We start from the raw sequence: 23,308 nt of genomic DNA on the forward strand, positions 1-23,308 counted from the left end.
CTCCTCCTCTTTTTCTTCTCCTACCTCCTCCTCCTCGCTTTCTTCTTCTCTTGTTCATCCTCTCTTCCTCTCACCCTTCACTCCTCCTCCTCATCCTTCCCTCTTTCTGTTCACCTTTTTCCTCACCTCTCCTCCTCTTGTTGTTCTTTTCTTTTTTCTCTTCTCTTCATTCATGCAGAAATTGTTTAATTGTAACAAACACACACACACACACACACAAATGAAAGTCTGGGTGTGTGTGACAATGAATGGGATATCCTTGTGTGTGTGTGTGTGTGTGTGTGTGTGTGTGTGTGTGTGTGTGTGTGTGGGGAAACTAATCCCATTAATTCAAAGTGAATAACAAAGAGAGAAAGAGGGTCCAGCTCCCCTGTCGTCCTCTCTCTCTCTCTCTCTCTCTCTCTCTCTCTCTCTCCTCTCTCTCTCTCTCTCTCTCCATCATCATTATTCCTCCGTCAGATCGGCGGCTGATTTCCTGGAGGACTGAGACAGAGCTGGGCCCGACTGATGGAGGGATGGAGGAGATGGAGGAGGAGGAGGAGGAGGAGCTCCTCCTCCTGGGAGGCCCTGTGTTGTTTCTTTCTCCTCCTTTTCCCCTCTTTCTTTCCCTCTGTCATTCGTGCTTTTCCTTTCTTTCACTCTTCCATTTCCATCTTCCTGTTTTGCTTCTTTTCCTCCCTCTTTTTCCCTCCTTCCTTCCTTCCTTTCACTCCTCCCCTGTTCCTCCTCTTCCTCCTCTTCCTTCTCTTTCTTTTTCTATTGTTCACCTCTTCATCCTTCCCTCTATCTGTTCATTTCTTTCCTTCCTCCTGCTCACCCTTGTCCTCACCCGTTTTCTCCTTTTTAATCCCTTCTTTACTTGTCCTCTCCTCCCTTAATTTTTATTCTCCTCTTTTTCTTTTTTCTTTTCCTTCTTCCTCTCCATCTTCCTCTTTTGCATCTTTCCTTCCTCCCCCTCTTCACCTCCGTCCCTCTCATGTCTTCTTCTCCTTTTGTTTTCCATTTACTTTTATCCATCTGTTCCCACTTTTCTTCTGTCTCCTCCCTGCATTCAGGTTTGTTCTCTCTCCTCTTTCGTTCATCTCTTCTCCCCTTTATTCCCCCCGCCAGTTTTCTTTTTCCTCTCTCTCTCTCTCTCTTCTCTCTCTCTCTCTCTCTCTCTCCTCTCTCTCTCTCTCTCTCTCTCTCTCTCTCTCTTCAAGGACATTTATATTATAAAGGATGAATTTGCATATTAATTCATTTCTTTCAATTTTCTCAGATTAGACGTTGTCAACACGTATCAGTGCTGATCAAACCACCACGTCCACCAGAGACCTGTGTGTGTGTGTGTGTGTGTGTGTGTGTGTGTGTGTGTGTGTGTGTTACTCTGGTGAGCACAATACACACATACATGTACACAAATACACATAGAAATGTATTAAAAGAAGAATGAGAGTCCTCGTGTGACTTTCAGTGGAGGAAGAAGTAATCAGATACTTTACTGCAGTAAAAGTACCACACAGTAACACAGACACAGTAACAGGATGGAGGCAGTGGTATTCCAGCAGCTCCTGTGTTCTGCTCAGTAAAAGTCTGGTACTGATGTATAGAGATGTTTCTGATAAAATACCAGAGTTACACTTTAATGTTTGGCGAATGCATTTTGTCAGCAATAGTCCTCACAAGTAAAATAATTCATCTTTAACGTCTGTCCCACTGAGCTGTGTGTCTGCTGGACGGTGTGTGTTGGTGATTGTGTTCATTCTGTGTGTGTGTGATGAGACGGGGCGTTCCCATCCATCTCTCCTCCCATCACTCCCTCTGATGGATGCAGAAGTTATGAATATGCAGTTGATTTCTGGGAGCTGACAAATGGAGCGTTTCACCTTCAGTAACCGCTGCTGCTGAATCCCTGACTCTGTGTGTGTGTGTGTGTGTGTGTGTGTGTGTGTGTGTGTGGGTGGTGGTGATTTTGTGGAAGGACGAGACGGGTTAAAGCAGTAATCTGTACGACTGTTTCACGTCTTTGTTGATTTTGATCTTTAAGGCTGAAGGCTTTTATTTTGACAGTCACGACATGAGAAGATTACAGCTTTCACACGTGTTGAGTATTTCTCCTTAACAAACCTTTAATTTGAAGCCTGAACATCCCCGTTTGTCTCGTCTTTCTCTCCTGACGTGTTTTGACATTTCGCCGTTTGATTGTCATGAGCTGCTTCCAGATGACTGACAGCTTGACAGCAGCTGTGATTGGCCGACCGGCCCTGCTGACACAATGAACGTATTTAACTGTTTTACACCGATTAAAGTCATTCCACTCATCTTTCAGCCCACAGTGCTTTTCCTCTCCTTACTCTCTGACTTTCTGAGGACGCTCTTGGTGAAACGTTTCCATTTGTTCACTTTTACGCCGCCATGACGGCGACAGCTGTGGCCGGAGGCGTTACGTTTTCAGGTCGTTCATCTGAATGTACGTTTTCTGTCCTAGTCTTATGATCGCGATATCTCGAGAACGTCTCGAAGGAGTTTCTTCAAATTTGGCACAAACGTTCACTTGGACTCAAGGATGAACTGATTAGATTTTGGTGCTCAGAGGTCAAAGGTCAAAGTCACTGTGACCTCTCAAAACAGAAGAAAAAGAATTCATTAGCAGATTTTGACAGCAGAGAATGATGACATTTTATATCCAAAAGGTCAGAGGTTAAGTTCTTCTCTGGTCAGAACTCAATAATAACAAGAAAAATAATAACTTTTTATACATCACTTTTCAAAACACAGAAAGTTTTTTACATTTGCTTTAGAGAATAAAACAAATTAAATGGAATAAAACTAATCAAATTATAAAACACAAACAGTGTAAAATGAACTAAAATGCCATCACTGAATGACTGAAAAGCAATTTTAAACAAGTGGGTTTAAAAGATGAGACAGAGTTTGTTAATCTGAACTCCTCAGGCCTCATTGTTTATCAGACTCCATGAGTCTGGACAGATGTGGATATTAACTAAAACCAGTTGGTGGAGGTGTACAACCAGGAGGCGACAGGTCGAGTCGGACGCTTTAACAGCATGTTTTTTTGTGTGTTTTCTGTCTCTCTCAGTGGAGTCCAGCAGTCCCAGTCTTCTGGCTCCTGATAACTCTCTGGAACGATCCTTCTTCATCCGGATGAAATCGACGCTCACAAAGAGAGGAGTGCACATCAAGTCCTCAGGATATAAGGTCAGGCTGTCTCATTGTTGTAGCGCTTTTCACCGGCCTCATCAATAATTACATCTTTCAAATTGCATGCAGTGCATTAACACCAATCCTTCCCATGATGTTTGGGTTAAAACAGGAACAGAACCACTTGGTTAGAGTCAAGGAAAGATCACAGTTTGGGTTAAATGCGTAAAACGCCTGATGTAACGTTATAATGTCCAGTTTCTGGTCAGTCCTCTTTGCTCCTTGTGCAACTTCACTGTTTGCCACCAAAGTTCCCAGTGATTGACCAGACGCCTGCCTCCTCCTAATGAGCCAGAAATAATCAACAGAACGACAAAAAGACGTTATCCACTCGTTTACTTTTTAAATATCTAAAATGAACCATGAAACAAACATGAATCAGTCTTAATATTATTTATGTTTCCTTTGTTCCTGACGTGTAAAACAACCTTCAGCTGGTGTTCAGTGGAACACACACAGTGGATCTGTGTTTCACTGTGTGTCACAAACACACACACACACACACACACACACACACAGAGATCTGTGTTAACATGCTGAACCTGCTGACTCTCCCTTCACATTCTGGAGACAGGATTAGGTGATCTGACCAGCATTAGCTCAGTGTGTGTGTGTGTGTGTGTGTGTGTGTGTGTGTGTGTGTGTGTGTGTGTGTGGTCTCCCTGATAACAGAGGAATATATTATCAGTCACTGGCTCATGGTCTTATTATCTGTCTTCAAATGAAGTGATCCATATGGAAATTTGTAATCTCAGCGTGGACAAATAGGTGCTCTGTGTGTGTGTGTGTGTGTGTGTGTGTGTTTGTTGTCATGTTTACATATTGTGTTTCATTGTGTAATCTTTACATTATAGCTGTCACATTAAAGTTTCTGCAGGTTTTGTCCAGTTTTACTTTTCTCTCAGTTTTTTTTTCTTGTAACTTCTGACCAACAACCTTGGTTTGATCTTGTCTGTGTGTGTATGAACGCTTGTTGTTTTTTGTGCATAAGAAAATTGTGCGTGTGTACAGTGTGTGTGTGTGTGTGTGTGTGTCTGTACAGATTTCCATCCCACAGGTGAAACATCAGGCCTCTAAGCTCTGTGACGGTCTCACCGCTCGCAGATCGAGAGGAGGGATTAAAGAAGATTCTCCAGGCTGCCTCTGTGTGTGTGTGTGTGTGTGTGTGTGTGTGTGTGTGTGTGTGTGTGTGTGTGTGTGTGTGTGTGGTCTCTCCCGGTTTATCCCAGACTAATACACTCGATTCTCCTCAAGGATAACAGCAGTGGAAAGTCTTAAATCTGCTGTAACTTTAAAAGATGAGAGAGTTAAGAAAAGATAAAACTGATTCATTGATTAGTTACTTCATTGATTATTCATTGATTAATATATATTAATGCAGTGGTGCATTATTACCATTACAGCAGTGTCTGGTTGACTTTTATTGTGAGACAGACAACTGAATGAATCCTCAATGAAGTTTGATGGTTTATTCTCATAGTCTAGGCACAGTGTGTGTGTGTGTGTGTGTGTGTGTGTGTGTGTGTGTGTGTGTGGTATACCATGTTCCACCTGGCAGACTCAGATCACATGCAAATCACAGTGGAGACAGAGACGCACATAAATATTCACACACACGCATGCATATATTACTACACACATTTGCACTCACTGACACACACATCACTGCAACACTAACACACACACACACACACATATATATATAATACAGCGTTGCAGTTTGAATGCTGTTGTGTTGCAGCAGAAGCCTGAAGGTGGAAGAAGCTGATTCAGTCCCCAGGCAGCTTCCTTCCTTTCCTACGACATCCGCTCGTAGCAGCTGAAGCATGGTGACTGTTTTCAATGGTAACTTAAAGGATAACTCCGGTAATTTGAACCTGGGCCTCAGTCAGTGTAAATCCTATGGACAATGACAAAGTACGTCCACTTGTTTCTGTCACTGACAGGCTCAGTTTGTTATTCTCAGTGTCAACATGATGATAGGATTCCTACAGAGACAGAGGAAGATCCTTTTAGTTTAACCAGAAACATCTCTATATATCACTACCAGACTCCATTGACAAAAACAACTATTTTACCAGAAGCTGCTGGAATACCACTGCCTCCATCCGTGAGTTTATTCATGTGACTTTCAGGTGTGGAGGAAGTAATCCGATACTTCACTGAAGTAAAAGTACCACACAACAACACAAACAAACCCGCTGATTGAGGCAGTGGTGTTCCAGCAGCTCCTGTGCTCTGTACAGTAAAATTACTGTTTTTGTCAATGGAGTCTGGTACTGATATATAGCTTTAACAAATAAGCAAAACAAATAAGTTTGTGTGCTGGACAGGGTTGCAAAGTAACTACCACTACAATCAGTCAATAAAGCTTGCCAAGCTAACAGGTTGTTAGCTACAGACAATTTAGCAAACTAGCTATATTGGTTGCTAACTGCTGCTGTATTCATACCATCAGCACCAGCAGACCAGGGTTATGTAACATCAGTTGGAGGATACAGCTAATGTGATATCTCCCTTTATTTTCCCTCAAAAGTCAGAGCAGTCAAGACATTTTGTAATCTTTTAACAGTGTAAATTTGCATGTCAGATGCGTCTGTGTAAGCTTCACTCAGACTTGCGTCGACACTGAAAGTGAATCCTGTGATCGTGGCAAACTGCACTGAAGTGAATAGAGGTCGTTACCCAGAGTCAGATAAGAAGATGGATATTAGTGTCATCTCTGTTCGCCCGGTACAGAGATAGGTCCAGGACGTGTTTAGCCTTCTCTCACTGCAGTGGAGGGAGACTTTTCTTCCTCTTCTCCTCCTCCTCTTTCTTGTTGTACGTGACATGTAAAAAAAGACAGAAGAAAAGCGGTACAGTGTTTAAAAGACAAGCAAACATTTCCCCAGCGAGCAGCAGCTGATTAACATTTCTCACAGATCCGTTCGTGTCCGACAGACTTTGGAAGTTTCACACGAGTTTAAAGCTCTGGATAATTACACCCTTCACTCTCCTTCTGTCTGTCAGCTCCTCTGTTTCCACCTCTCTTCTGTCCTCCTCTCTCATTCTCTCCATCCCATGAGTCCACTCAGGAAAAGAACTAAAACGAGAGCTGGTAGCCCCTGAATTGACCTTTATCTGTGCCGACTTCTGCTTCCAAATTGAATCTGTGATGGCTGCGACCTCTTTCAGGACATACAGTATTTCAAACTGGATTCTTACTTTCATTTGCATATAAAATAAATACAGTTAAGTACAGAAAATCAGACCATACCATAAAGGTTGTGGTCTGTTTTAGAGCGTGCTGAATAATCATAAATCAGTGTTACTGCACAAACCGCAACAAACTGGACTCAGGTGACATTAAACAAAAAGAAAACAAGTAAAGAGTAGAAATTTAGGAATGTATGTTAGTCGTTTAATAGAAAACACAGGCGCACAGGCTTCTCTCGTTAATATCTCACCATAGACATGAACAGCATCGAGAGGAAATTCAAAGAAAAAAGCATAAAATACATACATGTCTGGAGACTCTACACAGAGTTTAAATAGAAATTTTGCGACGTTTGAGCCTCAAACTCCAACAAATCATGTTTAAATACAATAAAATATAGAATTACTATCTACACCAGGACATTGGCAGTAGATTCTCTGGGTCCTGTGGGTTGTAGGAATGAGCCTCCATGGATCTGGCTTGTCCCAGATCATCCCAGAGATGCTGGATCAGACTGAGGTCTGGGGAGTTAAGAGGCCTGGTCAACACCTTGGGCTCTTTGTTGTGTTTCTGGGGCAGTCCCCTGCTGTCAGGGGTGCTGTTGCCATGGGGGCGGGATGTTCTTGGTCCACAACAGTGTTTAGGTGGGTGGTACGTGTCAAAGTAACATCCAGATGAATGAAGGACCCGAGGTTTCCCAGCAGAACATTGTATTGTAACAAGATGATCAGTGTTACACACTTACACAACAAGCATTAATGTGCAGAGAGAAGGAAAAAAAGAGTAAAAAATGGCCTGTGCTGCCGTCTGACTGTGTCTTTGTTTCCCCTGCTCAGGTGATCCACATCACGGGGCGTCTGCGGATCAGGATGGCTCTGACGCACAGCCGCTCGGTGCCCAATCAGATCATGGGGATGGTGGTGGTGGCTCATGCCCTCCCGCCACCCACAATCAACGAGGTTCGCATTGACTGTCAAATGTTCGTCACCCGAGTCAACATGGACCTCAAGATCGTCTACTGTGAGAACAGGTAGAGGAGGAAACTGATGGGTTTATTAAAAACTTGGAAAATGTGAAGGGAGTTATCTATGGAAGACCAAAGTGGACAAGAAAGTCATGAATTAAATCCAGATTATAAATTCTAATATTTGTGTGTATTTTTCCTACGATTTGTTGGGACCCTGTTTCAAGTTTCAAGAAAAATTTTTGCTCTTGCAACACGTGAAGAGGTTTGTTTGTATTAGATATTGTATTTAGTTATTAGTCTGTAAAACTATAGGTAAGATCTGTCTTCTTCGTCCTCTGTATACAGGCTAGTTTGGTTTGGTGTGCAACTTAAGAAACATGGAAGAGGATCTGTTCTCTATGTAGATATAAATGACTCATTCTAAGTGAACAAAGACACAGTTATTAGTTTTAGGTGATTATAAGTGAATGAAAACATGCTTTAGAATTTAAACCTGGACTTAAAAATGATATATTTGCATATTTCTGATGGATGGGTGACCATTTATTTGTCAGTCAAAAAATGCCAAAATATGTTTCCGTTACCCTCATAAGAGAAAAAACATGTTCATCTTTCAACTGAAAAATGTCCTGCTTAGTAAAAATTGTGATCAGAATTCTCTAAAAGAAATTAGTTAAGGATCAATAAGGTTTATGTTCTGCATTAATAAGAAATATATACATTAGAATTAGAAATTATTAATTAGAAATTATCTCAAAAGTGTCACCAAGGCTCTAATCAAGAGATTAACTGATCATTTTGCAGTGGCTACAGAATAATCTCACATATAAAATGAATTTTTAACACGTTGCTGTCAGATTTTTCTACCTATCCTTTTTGTTTTCAAGCAACAGTGTCAAACATAAAACTCCCATTTTACTGTCCGTTATCTGCATTCATGTTTCATACCTGCTGTTCAGGGAAAGAAGAGGAAAAAAAAAGTTGTCTCCCATGTTGGAGCTTCTTATTCATGAGGAAGTCTGACCCAATCCTCCCTGGTTTAACAGTGAAATATGTCACTGATGGATCTATCTCCTTCCCTCTGTCCAGATAAAGCAGATAGGCATCAGGATCTCGCTCAGGAGTTAACCGGCCAACCAGGGAGATTCATATCGAGCACAAAAAAAAAGACCCTTCATGTTATATTATAAAAAGAGAGGAGGAAAAAATGATAGTAGACAGATTGCTTTTTTTTGTGGGTGGAAAAAGAGACACAATGCGAGTCAGATGATGATATTCAGTGCGGAGCGACAGAAAGCGTCTCTGCGGCGAACAGACAAACGTCGCTCCCATTACAGCCCCATTTTGAGGATGAATTTCTAAGAGAATGAGAAAATGGGAGGATGGATTTTTCTAAAGAACAGAGTGTGCTGTTATCTGCCTGCCAGACATTAGTCTCCCCCCTCCCACCACCTCACCCCCCTCACCTCTCTATCAGAATGATACTGGGGAAATTGTTCTGTCTATCCTGTGGCAAATTTGTTCAAATTAAACCTTTTAAAGCTGATGTGTGTTACCTGTACAATAGACAGACGGGCTTCAGTCTCTGTTGTTGGGTTATTAGCTTTTTTTTTCTTCTTCCCTGAATCAGTCTTTTTAATCGTCGAGTACCAGAACTGTACAGAGAAAATCGTCCCGCTGTGACAAGTTATATATTTCAGAGTTTCACAACACTCCCGCCTCCTTCTCAGTTCAGTGTGGTGCAAAGACACAGTACATCACAGAGACTGCTTGTCCTTCATCAGACAAAACCCTGGAGAAACGTCTTGCATTTGTGGAGGAGTAAACATCATTTTTGAATTTAGCTGATGAAGGACAAATAGCTTGATACCACTAGATATTAAAAACTAAAATAACAATTCAGTATATTTTCAGGAAGGTCAATAAAGAGGGTAAAAATGAGAGTTATGTTTTTTTGTGTTTCAGAATCAGCGACTACATGGACCTGACTCCAGTGGACATTGTGGGGAAGAGGTGCTACCAGTTCATTCATGCTGAAGATGTGGAGGGAATCAGACAGAGTCACCTGGACTGTGAGTACTGTCACCACCTGACTACCTGCTCCACTCTGATTGGACGATGGCATCATTTAAGTAGATTTTTAAAAAAATCTCAACTCAAGGTCCAATCGTATCTCAGTCGCCATGGAAAGAAACACATCTCTGATGGCAACTGAATCCAGTGTGAAAACCACGGCCCAGTATTTCAAAACTTTTGATTTAGATCAGAATCATCCAGAACCAGGAGATGTGATCCTGATCCTACAAAACTGCGGTACAGATTTGGTAATCCAGTCCTACCCAGAAACTAGATCAAATTTTGTTTTGGGGTATTTTAAAACTTATAGGTGGAGATCAGAATAGTTTTGTTCAGGACGATCCTGATCCCACTGGACAGGCGGATTGAGCATGGACCCAGGTTGGATGTAGAGACATGTAGGATATATGAAACACATTTAATCATTCTTTTCTTCAATGTTTTCAATTTCAAAACACCAACTTCTCAACATTTTCACGTCTGTGTCAATGAAATGTTGTGTTACTTTACCCAACAGATGGAAGCCTATCCAAAGCCTGCAAATCTAGATTCTGTGATCCTGATTCTTTGAAAAAGGACAAAACCTACAAGATCAATTTGATCTGGGAGAACCAAAAAAGCTACAACGAAATCTGGATAATTCTTATCTGAATTAAAGTTTTGAATACTGGGCCCTTGTGATGTGGTTAAAAACTTATTCAGAGATTTTTCTCTGAATAATAAACTGTGGTTTTACACTGTAGTTCACATATTGGTGCCATCTTGTGGCAGACAGATGTTACTGCAGGCACTTAGCTAACGATCATAAAAACATGGAAGATTTTTCTTTTCAGATGATTTTTGAAAATTCAAGCTTAAAAAAAAGTCTCATCCAACCTCCTTTGTTTGCCCCTTATGGACGATACCACAGCAGCAATATTTCTAGATTCAGCTCTGAAAGTTAAAGGCCACTTAGAAAATCTTTGCTCTCCTGTATCTTTGAGAAGTTTCCTCACAGCAGCAACTCTACAATCTTATTACCCTTGTCAGGAGGCATAATACACTCCAGGTCTCTGACAGACACACAAAGAGAGGAAGAGGTTCTGTGTCCCTATTTAGTGGCTGTCTGAATGATTTGCAGCATGCTGTTTGTTGCTGCAGTCAGATTTTACTGTGGTGGTAAAAGCTGAGGAGGCGTTCAGAGCTGCACCGCGTTTCACGGTGTGTCGGAGGCAGTGAAGGCGTTTAGGGCAGAGCGCCAAATAAACCGCACAGCAAGGACGACGCGCCTGACGGGAGTCAAACCACAGACCGCTACAGTCGCATACAGTCAGTGTCTATCCTTCGCTGTCCACTGCAGCTGTCCACTGCCTAGTTTAAACACATTTTACCGATCTGTGAATGAGTTGTGCCATCACTGCTGTTATAACTCATGATAAAATTAAAACATGTCACACACCTCACCACAGGAAAACATAAAAATCAGGCAGCATGAAGCTCCCTTAAACTTTTTCAATTACCTTCTCCAAAAGTTCCTGAGCTCTGAACATCCAGAGTGGCAATCAGGAAGTGACTCTACGGTGGCCCGGCGGGGTCAGATGGAACGAGGACGGGGGGGGTTAGGATGTGTAAAACACTGAAAAAAAGGAAGTGAAATATGGACGGAGATTATTCCTCTCTTTCTGCAGTGAGGATGGGAGGTCAGGGAGGCGAGCTGGCAGCCAGCGGTTTAAATGACTTGGTTTTAGTCGAGCGTATTCTAATACTGCACCTTCAGTCACCTCGGCTGCTCGTTTTATTCTTCCTCTTTCAAAATTAATTTCCTCTTTGAAAGGGGGGCTTTCAGAAATGGATGGCTACGGGGTGCTGGAGGTGCCTGTGTCTTTTCTTTTTTTTCTGTCTTTTTTTTTCTCTTCATCCTTCCCCATCAATTGGAGCACGGTCAGATTGTTCTGAAATCTGCCTTTCTTTAGGGCGGTTTAATTTGGTGGCTTTATGAACTTGCTGCTGATTGTGTGGAAGCTGATTTCAGAGCAGCGGTCTGATGATTTTCAACTCTTTTTTTTTTTTTTTTTTTTTTTTTTTTTTTTTTTTTTTTTAGCAGACATGTTGAAGCTCTTTACCTAATTGGATGGTGACAGATGCAGTTTGTGTTGTGGCCGTGATGGGTTTTAGGTTTGGGTTGTTCGAGAAGTCCAGGAAACAACTTTATGTTTGTGTCCAGTTCTATGTGTTTTTATGTAATTTACACAGTTAAGGTCTCAGTAAGTATTTTTACTTCTAAACAAGGAGCTTCTAGTTTTCACAGTTTTAAGGTTGCTACATGGCAGCACTTACCGTTGAAGCAAACTAAAGCAGAAGTACAAGTAAAAGTTCTGTCTGACAACAGGTAACTTTCCCTCATCTAATGTTTCCATGTTGTACTAATGTTCATGCAAATATAATGAGTTTCACCACTGGTCATTTTAGAAAGGTCACCACCAGGAATTTTTTCTTGGAAGAAACAACCGTAAGAATCGACTGTCAGTCTGAACACTCTGAAGTCTTGGAGCTCTCTCCCTAGTGGGACTGGTCACAGGGACTACTGGGACAAATCTGTGAAGTCGGTCCCAGAGGAAAAGTCCAGGACTGAATCTCTCTCTCCAGAGGTTCACCCTTGTTTTACTCACTATCCTTCTTCACCTCCTCCGACTAATGTTCTTTTGTGCGGTTGACTTTCCACAGTTACTTCAATTGTTCCATGACCACCATTTCCACTACCTGGGGAAAGCTACTGATAGCTACTGAGGAAAAACAGAAGCTCTGTCCTCTTCCTGTTGTCCTACAGATGCATTTCCGTTGCCGTAAAGTGAGGTTTCATTTTTCCACTAACATTCATGGCAGGTGGCAGAAACTGAAGCTCATAGGGAACCAATCTAGACTGCAATGGTATCTTTATTCTAATTCTAGTATCAAATGCAGAAATGTCCCTTGTGACCCATGTATTATAACATTTTACATTATTAGTTTGTTAATACTGATGTACTGATGTGTAAGTAGGATTTTATTGTTGTAGCAGATCAAGGCTGATTTGTTAAATCAGATAAATCTCATGGGTTGTCAGATAATGGAACGTTCTGCTACAGTCTTTGCTTTCTGTGAAAGTCTGGACACTCTTCCCTCATGTTTAACTGTAATTTCTACCCTGAGAGTTTATGCTGCATCAGAAAAAAGTCCAACCTCAGAGACATAAACTTTTTAAGGCCTGGATGTTTCTGGTTGAACTTGGACGAGTTTCCAAATACAGGAGGTGTCTGTGGTCAAAATAGGCTGTAGGTTTTTATTCGTTGTCTATCTGATTGCACGCTTGAATTTAGGCTTGAGTACATAAATTCTCATTTTCACAGTTCTGCATGTTGTTGTCCAAAAGCTGCAGATTTTTCAGGTAATAAGGAAAAAGACTTTCTGCACGCTTCTTTTCCCGTTTCTGCAGAACAGCAGCAGCTTGCAAGCTCTGATTTTTTTGTGGGATTTATTTCCACGTTTGCTCTCAGTTCCCCCGCTGCTGCAGGAGTCGGATAGTTAGGGAATCGATCAAGGTGTATTTTAGAGGGATAGCCTGTTCTCTCAACAGGGATCTAAATTTTAAAAGGGTTCTTTTTAAGTGGAGGACGAGGCGTGATCCCTCTCTGTGAAGAGGCATCACTCTCTAAGTCTCTATCATTACCTGCTGACAGCCGGTCTTAGCCCAGGTCAGATCTCAAAGTCAATCTGTCCTCGTTTCCACTCTGAGAACAGAGAGAAGGAGAAAGAAGAGATAGGGGGTGAACTTGTCTTTTCACAAAGAAAAGGGAGGGAATGGGAGAGAGTGATTTGTGGGCAGAGAAAGGGGGAAAAGCAGAGAAATACTTGGCACGAGGGATGAAGAGAGACATTTGTCTTCTCTCAAAGAAAGGGAGAGAATTGGGAACGAGTGATTTGCAGATAGAGGAAAGAAAGAACAGAAGACAAAATGCTCATTTTCTCAAGGAGAAAGGTAGACAAGATGTTTCATGACTTTTGTTTTAAAAAGAAAAAAAGGCAGGAATAGACGAAAATACCCAACTTTTCACAAAGAACGAGGGATCAGAAGATGCATCGTAAGGTGGAGAAAAGAGAGAAATGAGGTAAAGCTCTTTTTGGAAAGACAAGGAGGGAAAAGGGGGAGATTTTTGCAGAAAAGAGAGGATGACTTGAAAAGGAAGAGAGAAAATAGAAGACAGATTATTTTCATTAGAAAATTGAGTAGAAAGAAAGTTGATCTCAGGGGAACAAGACGCTTACTCAGCTTGGGACATGAAAGCAAGTAGAACCCAATAGAGAGACGTTTAAATGCCTTTATTAGAGGAATGACACGCAGAAAATGGTCCGAACCGAGGACTCATTGCTGAGGGCATCTTTACGCCCACGCAGTACACTTGCTAACTGCTCGGCCAGCAGGTCACTCCAACTGCAAAAGTTCACAGTTATGAACAAAAGTGAATGAGAGTGACTGATTTTTTTCAACAGGAGAGAGGAGAGAGTAGAATAATAGCGAGGGAGTGAAAAAAGGAAAGAAACAACAGAATAATATACATTCATCTGCACACAAAAAAGGAGAGTGGAGGGAGTTGATGGACATGAGGAAAACTCTTAATAAAAAAAAGGAGAGAGAGGAGGAGGAGGAATGATTCTGAAGAAAAGAAGAATATTTGGGGGGGGGGGTTTTAGAGCAAAACACATGAAAACAGGGAAAAGAGAGAGACATCTGGACAGGCAGAGAGGGAGAAAAGACAGAATTACCAACGGAGAAGAAACCAGAAAAGAGACAGACAGGATGTTTCAGAGAGAGAGAGAGGGTTGAGAGACATTCAAATGCAGTGGAAAATAAAAAGAGTGAGAGCAAGAGACTTGCACAGAAGTGAAACCTCTGTGGATTTAAGCCTGCAGGCGTTTTAGCAGAGCTCGTCTCTCTGGACTAACACTGCTTTTAATGAATCCACATGCACACAAACACTCACACACACGCACACACAAAGGTGTTTTTTTATCTGTCTGTAGACACACACACACATTAAAAAAAAAAAACCGTAAGCCTTTTGGGACAAGTGAGAAACATGGCCAACCTGAATGACCTGAGACAAACAAACACTAGAAAACACTGGACAAAGTGACAGAGACGTCACTCACTGACTTTTCTGTGACTTTCCGACTATTTGTTGTTCTCTGTTCAAGTAGAAAATTTGACATATGATTGCAGCTTGGGTTTTATTTTTTATTGTTGTGTCAACATCACTGAAAGATGTGTGACAGGTCAGAAACACAGGCAGTCCAACACGTCGTCAGACGATCTAAACCACTTTATTTAGAGACTGAAAGTTGAGAGCACCTGAAATATCAACAATAATGATAATCCTTTATCATATAGAAAAACTGAGTCCAGTTGGTCACAGAGGAACCAGAGGGTTGGTGTGTAAAATCTAAAAGACACTTGGACACTTTAGATGTAGTTTTCTGTTATAATTATGTTTAGTGTGTGTTTGTAGTGAGACAGGAATGGATGAACTGATGAATAATAATCAGCCGCTGCAGTCGGCTCGGCTGTTACTCAACTTTCTGAAGAAAATTTTCTCTGATTTGGAGGTTATTCCAGACGTTTGACTTGTCCACACCTTGCAGTGTAGTTGTAACTTGTGAGCCTGTCACATGGTCAGATGTCACCGTCCCAGAGTCAGTGATTGTGATTAAATGTCCTTGTAACTAATAATAATTAGAATGGATAATGTTGGATTACTGTTTGTTATTTCATTGGCTATTTGGGATTTTTGTGGTAATGCATATATATAATATTAATTACCACGGCAACAGGCGATGCTTCGGCGCTTGGAAGGAGTCAGCTCTGTAATAAATTTTCCATTGGCAGAGCAGCTTGTTCTTCTGTCTAGTCTTTTTTCTGTGGTTTCTAAGGTTTGTGAACATTTAGGCTTTAATAACATGAATAATATGTCATTTTTCCACATTTAAAAAAACTAGACTTACATATATTTTGTTGAGTTGTGTACTAAGAGGAATTAATATTTTTAGTCAAGGGTAACAATTTGTTTGATTGTGATCACCTGTCAAAGCCAAATTTTTATGATACACGTTTTAAATCTTGGATGTTTTTAGCTTTATGTTTTAACCAGATGAAGAATTTTAGTCAGAGAAGCTTGTGTCCGCTGCACAGCATCAGAGAAACACAGACTTTTTGAGATGAAACTACTTTATTCAATGCTTTTATTAATTTAATCACTCGGACTGTTTGTTCTGGCTCCTGGTAAAAACCTCCTGAACGATTTACACTGAAGGAATCCTTAACGAGAGACTTCACAGTGGAGAAGACAACATCTCCCATGATCCCATGCTTCTTCACAGTGTCATTAAACTATGTCTTTTGTTATTGTTTCAGTTTACAGAATGCTAGCTTGGGTCCAATGGACTTACAGTATACTGAAGTGGGCGAAGTTTTGAGCTGTTCTGCAGTCAGCCAGCAGGGGGCAGCAGAGGGATGATCCGTCCTGCAGATAACAGTCAAAATATAAAGGCCACATAGTCGCACAGAGACAACTGAAATACATCGAGTCTCACGCATAACAGAAGGTCTTCATCCCTCCATCCTCTGACAGTCGTTTCCAGACAGCAGCTGTAAATTACCTGTAGGTTAATGTGACGCACTCTCGCACAAGGTAAATGAGGTAAAGGTGATCAGAAAGGTAGGCAAGACGTAAAGAGGAAGTCCTACAGATTAACAGATGGAAACAGAAGGAGTGTAAGGGGAGGAAGATGGAGTGAATAAAACAAAAAAAATGTGAGCGAGGGAAAGACAACGTCAAAATTGTGACATTGACCGAGAGAGAGAAAGAGAGAGAAGAGAGCAATGGAGGAGAAGAAGAGGAAAAAAAAGAGGGTGAGAGACTTTAAAAGGGAATATAACTCCTTTAATCTGTTGGTCTCTCCCCTGCAGCCTCAGGCAAGCCTCCAGCACTCCCTCTCTCCCCCTCTCTCTTTCTCTCTCTTCCTCTCCTCTCCTTCATTAGTGGCCGATCAGAGAGGGTTAAAACGTAAACCTCACCTGCAAGATGGAGAGAGAGAGAGAGGACTGCAGTTCTGGAGCCCAGCGTCAGAAATATTTTTTGTGCCATCTCAGACTTGCGTTGGCCTCGGTCACTCGTCTCCACCAAGTCCAGTTGGCTGTTTTGATTTTTCTCCTTCCCTGGCCACCATCGCTGCACACTCTGATGCCAAGCTAAAATGTTTTTATCTCACGTCACTGTTGTGCACTGCAGGAAAAATATACCAAGGCCTCTTGTATACTGATTGTTTCATGAGTTCAGGTTCTGGGGTCGATCTGTGAGACAAAAGACATGCAGGTTAATGTTGTGGTGCAGTGATGATGTGTTTCTGTAGTCCAACCTGAAGTTAGCATCAGCCTGGTTCCTCCACAAAAAGCCAGTGGGATTCTTTCATAGTGTTTTGGATTATTCCAGAAAAATAAACAGTGAGCAGCTAAAGTTTCTGATCCTTCAGGTTTAGTTGATCAGATCATCTTCACAGATGAACACCACTGTTCTGATGTTTGAAGTAAGAAGCTAATGTTAGGCTATAAACCAACTACACCACGGTCACATGACGTCAACGTCTCCACCACTAAGCTTCCAACTGGTCATTTCATTTAGCTCTGAGCTCTTCTACAAAAGCCTTTCTTCTTAGAAAGTTAGTGAGAGTTTGAAAGAGCGTGAGTAGAAACACAACGAGGCTGTAAAGGTGGACTGGTGAGTAGATGGGTTTTCATGTTAACGTCCCCGACAACCTCTGTAGTCTCATTTAGACACTCGTTAGCAACCGCCTTTTTTAAGACACGTAAAAGCTTCAAACATCAGGAGTGGGGGATTTACTGACCCATTTTATGTCTGAGAATCAAACCTGAAAATGTCTTGAGCTTGTGTTAAAACCACAGACCTTATTTCAGACATTTAACCAGAAACACACTGACTCTGGGACGAGGGAACAGGAAGAGCTAACATGCTAACATGCTAACTGACTTCCTGGTTTCAGGATCAGTCCTGTAGCTCTCTATAGGTGACTCACCCATAAGTCATCTGGGGTTTAGTGTTAGATTTAAATGTTTGAAGCATTAGCTCAGAGTTAGCTGGTGTTTGATCTTTGTTTTAAATGTGTCCTGAGGAGTGAGCGTCAGTGACAGTGTGGTTTCATGTGTGAGACAGTGTGTTTACAGCACAGTGTGCGTCCTCTGCCATTGGACATACTGATACACTGAGTCGCTCTCTGAGGACCTGCAGTCATCTGAACAGGCAGCACTGCACCGTGTGTGTGTGTGTGTGTGTGTGTGTGTGTGTGCACGCATTCATTGTGTCGTTATTTACTCTGCCGTACAAACAAAGCAAGGTCACATTCAAGGTGACGTGATCTCACCATCTCTGCCTTAACATGCAAACAAGTTATTTTCCCCTCCACCCCACCCCCCCCCCTCCTCCTCTCCCTCTCTCTCTCTCTCTCTCTCTCTCTCTCTCTCTTCGAATAGGCAAATAGAGAACCAATGAGCGCCGACCGCCCGACCAAAGTCAATTATAGCAGCCCTGGGGATGTCGTCTTAAACAATGCTATTAGTTTCTAATAGTTTTTAATTACTGGCCTTCTTTTTATATAAATCACCCTCTACTTTCTCTCTCTTTCTTCTCTGTCGTGGAAAAACCTATTTGTGTCCGTAATTAAATGGAGGAGAGGGATATGAATTTAGTGGCCCTCGCTTCTCGTCTCTGACTGTTTCTGTTTGAGCGGCTCCTGATTAATGCCAATACATATTGCTTGAGATAACCATTTAGTGGTTAATTTAGCCAAATTTATTGCCGGCGTGCCGTCGCAGGGCGGAGCAGGGGTGGGGGGTAGGGGGGGATGAGGTAGGTTTGCCACGTCCAGAGGCCAGGGCTGCCTGTCGCAGTGACACAGCGCTGTCTGGTGGAGGATGGCAGGTACTGCAGCTCCCAGGTATCTATTGTAACCATGCAAACACTTAAGGTTTTTGGGGGTTTAATGGCTAAAAGTTTTCACCTTTATCAGTCCAGACAAACCAACCTGGAACCAACCTATGTCAAGTGAAACTATCTTGCAGCATGGACAGATCGTTTCACCTCATACTGAGTCAAATTCAGTGTTTATTTCTTGTATTTTACCTCATCCTTTTTTGCAGTTTGGGTCCTTGTCATGTTTCCTCATTTTAAGAGCATGCGGTTTAATTTAGCTCCCTAAAAACAAGAAGTAATATGATGCTAGATGCTAAAGTATCCCAGTTTTGAGTGCTGGATGGAAGGATTCTTCTGTGTTCACTAGACTTAACTAGAGTGCTTGAAATTAGTCTTTTTGAGTCAGACTGCCCCACTTATTTTAAGATATTAATTAAGAATCACTTACGGCACTGACAGTAACATATGCCTGCAATAATCACAGACATGCTTATATCTAGAAAGTTTGGCCTACATTTGACAGGGACATTTTTCAGTCAGACTGTGTGTATCTAAGATAAGCCTCTGACAGTCTGTAGAGGTGCAGGATTTTCTATATTTTTTTCTATTAATAACATCGTCAGCAGCTTTCAGTGCTTTTGTAGCTTGTACCTGAATCTCTGCTCTGAAGAGTTTGTTCCTGTTCTCACTTTAAATCAATAAAGTAAAATATCTGAGCTCTCTGGTCTTCCTCGGGCATGCTAGCATGCTAACTGCTAACATGGTAAGTTGGAGTATTATGGAATATGAAACCGGATCATGTCCATATCAGGATCCACATCTTGTCACAGTGTGTGTGTTTTGTCTCAGACTGATCACAGACACACACACACAGAGGCTGGCAGTGTGTGTTGGTCTGATTAATGACGGCAGCAACAGAGCAGCTCTCAGCCAGCTGTCACATGACATCTGATGACTGCCTCTCTCTCTCTCTCACTCTATTTGTCTGTCTCTTTCTCTCTCTCTCGCCCTCTGTCCATGTTTTCTCTTTTCTTTCTCTCCTGTGATGAACAAGCTGCTCGGTCAGTGTGACGTCCCGCAGTTTTGAAAGACAAAATATCAACCAAAATTCACCATGAAATAACAAACCTCTCTCTCTCTCTCTCTCTCTCAGTGATGAATAAGGGTCAGTGTGTGACAAAGTACTACCGGTGGATCCAGAAGAACGGCGGTTACATCTGGATCCAGTCCAGTGCCACCATTGCTGTCAACGCCAAGAACGCAAGCGAGAAGAACATCATCTGGGTCAACTACGTCCTCAGGTCAGAGGGTCAACTGCTCGTCATCACGGCAACAAAAACCTCAGTCCCCAGGCCTCCCTGTCATTCATGAATGATGACACAAAGAAAGCAGAAGAAACATTACAACACACATTAAAACAAAGGATGGATTCATTTATGCATTTAAACCTGAACATCATTATATATCAGTACCAGACTGCATTGAGAAAAATAGGAATTTTACCAAGCAGAACACAGGAGCTGCTGGAATACCACTGCCTCCATCTGTTACTGTGTTTGTGTTATTGTGTGACTTTCAGTGCTGGAAGAAGTAATCAAATACTTTACTGAAGTAAAAGTACCACACAGTAACACAAACATCTAACAGCTGGAGGCAGTGGTATTGCAGGAACTGCTTGGTAAAATTTCTGTTTTTGTCAATAGAGTATGGCAGTGATATATAGTGATGTTTTGGGTTTAAAAAAGGATCTTACTGTTTGCTGCTGAACGCTTTGTTTTATTTGCAGTATATGAAGTTAACAAAACATTACAGTTGAATTAAGAAGATAGCAGTCGAATCTCTTGTAGTGTTTTCAAAATAATTGCAGAATTTCAGCTGTTGTAGTGTGAATACTGGCTTTTAATTGAGACACCTCAGTGGTGTTGAATGAGGAAATGAATACAGTTCTTTCTGTTTTACTTCACAGTAATCCAGAGTATAAAGACACGCCCATGGACATCGCCCAGCTGCCAAACCTGCCCGAGAAAACCTCTGAATCCTCCGAAACCTCTGACTCTGAGTCCGAGTCCAAAGAAAACTCAGGTAAGGAAAAAGTGGAAGGTGAGGAAAAAATAAAGGAAGAATCGACAAGTGATTAGATCAGTGACAAATAAATGTTTTAGAGAAGAAGAAAGTGAAGTCACTATAAAACCTGTTTGATTCCTTACAAGCACCTCTTCACCAGTAGAATAACCAGCAATAAGAAATACAGCCTGAATAATAGAAGCCAAAGATATTTTATCAGTTGGTGCCAGTGTGCCGTCTGTGCCAGGCTGGGTGGCAATGAACGCCAACAGCTGCAGGGACCGAGCATTTACTGGCAGTGCTGCAAACCACCACAAAAAAACAACATAAAACATGGCATAACTCTACAGAACGCCACAGAATACCTCCGAACTTCACACAGCAACACAAAATACCTCCCAAAAAAGGCCAGAAACATGAGCCTCCAAAACATGAACCGAAACAACAGAAAAGACAACAAAGTGCCACCACATGCTGACTGTGAAGAAAATTTAGGTGATGCTGCAGATTTAAACATACAGAGCACCAATAATGAAAAGGGGGCTAATACGCTGCTCAGATGCATGCTACAAATCTTAGCATGCCTGGCTAACTACCTTACTATGAACAGAAGTAACTTAGTGCTACTTAAAAACAAAGGAGCACATCATCAGCAAAGTGTATTGTTTTGTGGAGTAACATGTTGCATTAAAAAAAACTTTTGTTTAACCTGAACCATCTCTATATATCAGTGCCAGACTCCATTAATAAAAACAGGAATTTTATTGAGCAGAACACAGGAGCTGCTGGAATACCACTGCCTCCATCTGTTAGTATGTTTGTGTTATGGTGTGGTACTTTTACTTATGTAAAGGATCTGATTACTTCCTCCACAACTGGAAGTTACACAATAACACAAACAAACTAACAGGTGGAGGCAGCAGAAAACACTTTTGTGTTGCTTTTCCAAGAACATTTTCCTACAGTTACATTAGAACAGAATAACAATGTGATCTTATAACTTTCCTTATTGTACTGTACTTTAATACTGTAAAGGAGCTAACTTACCAGCAATGTTGTCCCTTTATTTTCACACCATTAGCTTTATCCTTCAGTCTTAATATCACATGTATGTAGCCCGTCGAAAGCATTTATGGCCTCTTTGCAGCGTTTTAAATCGAGTCAACTGGAGACAAAGGTTTTTAACCGACACACAGTGTATCTAGCTGATGTTAGCTAGTGAGTGAGTAGTGATGGTTTTCATTACAAAACTTTTGTCTAATTCTGCCTACAGGGGCTGGGAAAGAGAAAATGCAATCTGAACTGTAGGTGACTGGACTGGTTACCTGAGCACAACAAGCTTTGACACCAAGTTTGTTTAAAGTTTAAATTCCTGAACTGTTTATCAGATTAATTATTGGAAATAACACAGAGAACTGTAATAATTCAACTACAAACACAATAACTAACACAACAGGGACTGTATCCTAATGTGAGAATCCAAAGAGAGGACTAAATTAGATGTTTCTGATGTCTTCATTCAGATCTAATCAAGGATTAACTTTGTATGTCACCACCATTTGAAGCAGCCAATACTGAAGGAGACAAAGCTCACACAGTGCCAGTATAGTTAAATTTAAACCAATACAGGGCCTCCACCTTGAGCATAATATTATCAAGTCCTGCAGCCTGTGTTGGCATGATGAGAATCAGTGCCAGCTGTTATTCTTGCTGGAGGAGAATGATTCTGGCACGCTGTCGGCTGTAAACTGATGCCAGCTGCTGCAGGAGGCGGCCAGCTTCAGCCGGGCTCCAACAGGCCCGAGGTGCTCAGGTTCAACATACTCTAAAATGAAATATCTGCCCTTTGACCTTTGTTCTGTTAGGATGCAGTCTACGGAGGACCAGTGAGGACGTGAGTAAAGCTGCAGAAAACAAAGAGGGATGCATTTTTATTCGTTTTTATGCTTGCAGTATAACACTGGTATATGAAATGGCAACTTCAAAGATATTAGACAAGTGTGGATTAATCCACTGCTGAAAATAGTCCCCAACAAATGCATTTCCTATTTAACTAACAACTACAGTGACCAAATTATTTTTAAAAAATGAAACCACACATTTCTGACATGTTTTAAGGATTTATATCTTCAGAGTGCGGAGGCCAGAAAGTATGAACAGATTTTGAACTTCATTGTAGTTTCATGAGATTAGTAATAAATATGAATTATCCCTATCCTTTAAATTGTACAGGGATAGAATATGTGATTTACTGCCCTCCCCTTTCATTAGCAAGTATCCTTCATTTATGCATCTTTTTTTCAATAGCCACATAAGGGATATTTAATAATGTTGTGAACAAAATCAGAGAAACAGAAGTCAAAACTTCCTGATTCTCAAATTCCCAAAATGTAGACTGATAGCATCTTTTATTACAATCCTTCTGCCTTGAATTTCAGGATCCACATTCCTGGCTTGAAGTCCAAGCTGAAATAACCCTCATGATATACGAAGAATTAATTAAAATAATGTAATCAAAAATATTGTACAGTATTTCAATTTGTAGTTACCTGTCACCAACGTGATAAAGCTCGGTGGACTGTGAAAACACAATCCACAACGATAATAAGCTGTGGAATGTGCTGTTTTATACCTGACAAATCCTGATATGTGGTATTTTCTAAATGTTGTCAATGAACCAAACCGAAACCCTGCCTGATTTCCAGCCTGAGAATAAATCTGCTTTGCTTGGAAAGCACACTTAATGGAGATACGAGGTTTTCCCCAGACAAAGCAATTGAGTCGACATTTCGGGTGCCATGA

At 41.4% G+C, this 23,308-nt stretch overlaps 1 protein-coding gene across 1 annotated transcript in view; it reads left to right on the forward strand.

Annotated features, from left to right (window-relative positions):
- Nucleotides 1–23,308, forward strand: part of LOC108901617 (neuronal PAS domain-containing protein 3) — a 238,661-nt gene that overhangs the window by 208,694 nt on the left and 6,659 nt on the right. The window contains exons 7-11 of the mRNA XM_018703165.1: nt 3,083–3,201; nt 7,240–7,433; nt 9,336–9,442; nt 19,596–19,743; nt 20,409–20,524. Of these exons, the coding sequence (XP_018558681.1) occupies nt 3,083–3,201; nt 7,240–7,433; nt 9,336–9,442; nt 19,596–19,743; nt 20,409–20,524 (684 nt within the window). The remainder of the gene's footprint in view (nt 1–3,082; nt 3,202–7,239; nt 7,434–9,335; nt 9,443–19,595; nt 19,744–20,408; nt 20,525–23,308) is intronic.

Source organism: Lates calcarifer, linkage group LG19 (genome assembly GCF_001640805.2).
Source record: "Lates calcarifer isolate ASB-BC8 linkage group LG19, TLL_Latcal_v3, whole genome shotgun sequence".
NCBI lineage: Eukaryota > Metazoa > Chordata > Actinopteri > Centropomidae > Lates > Lates calcarifer.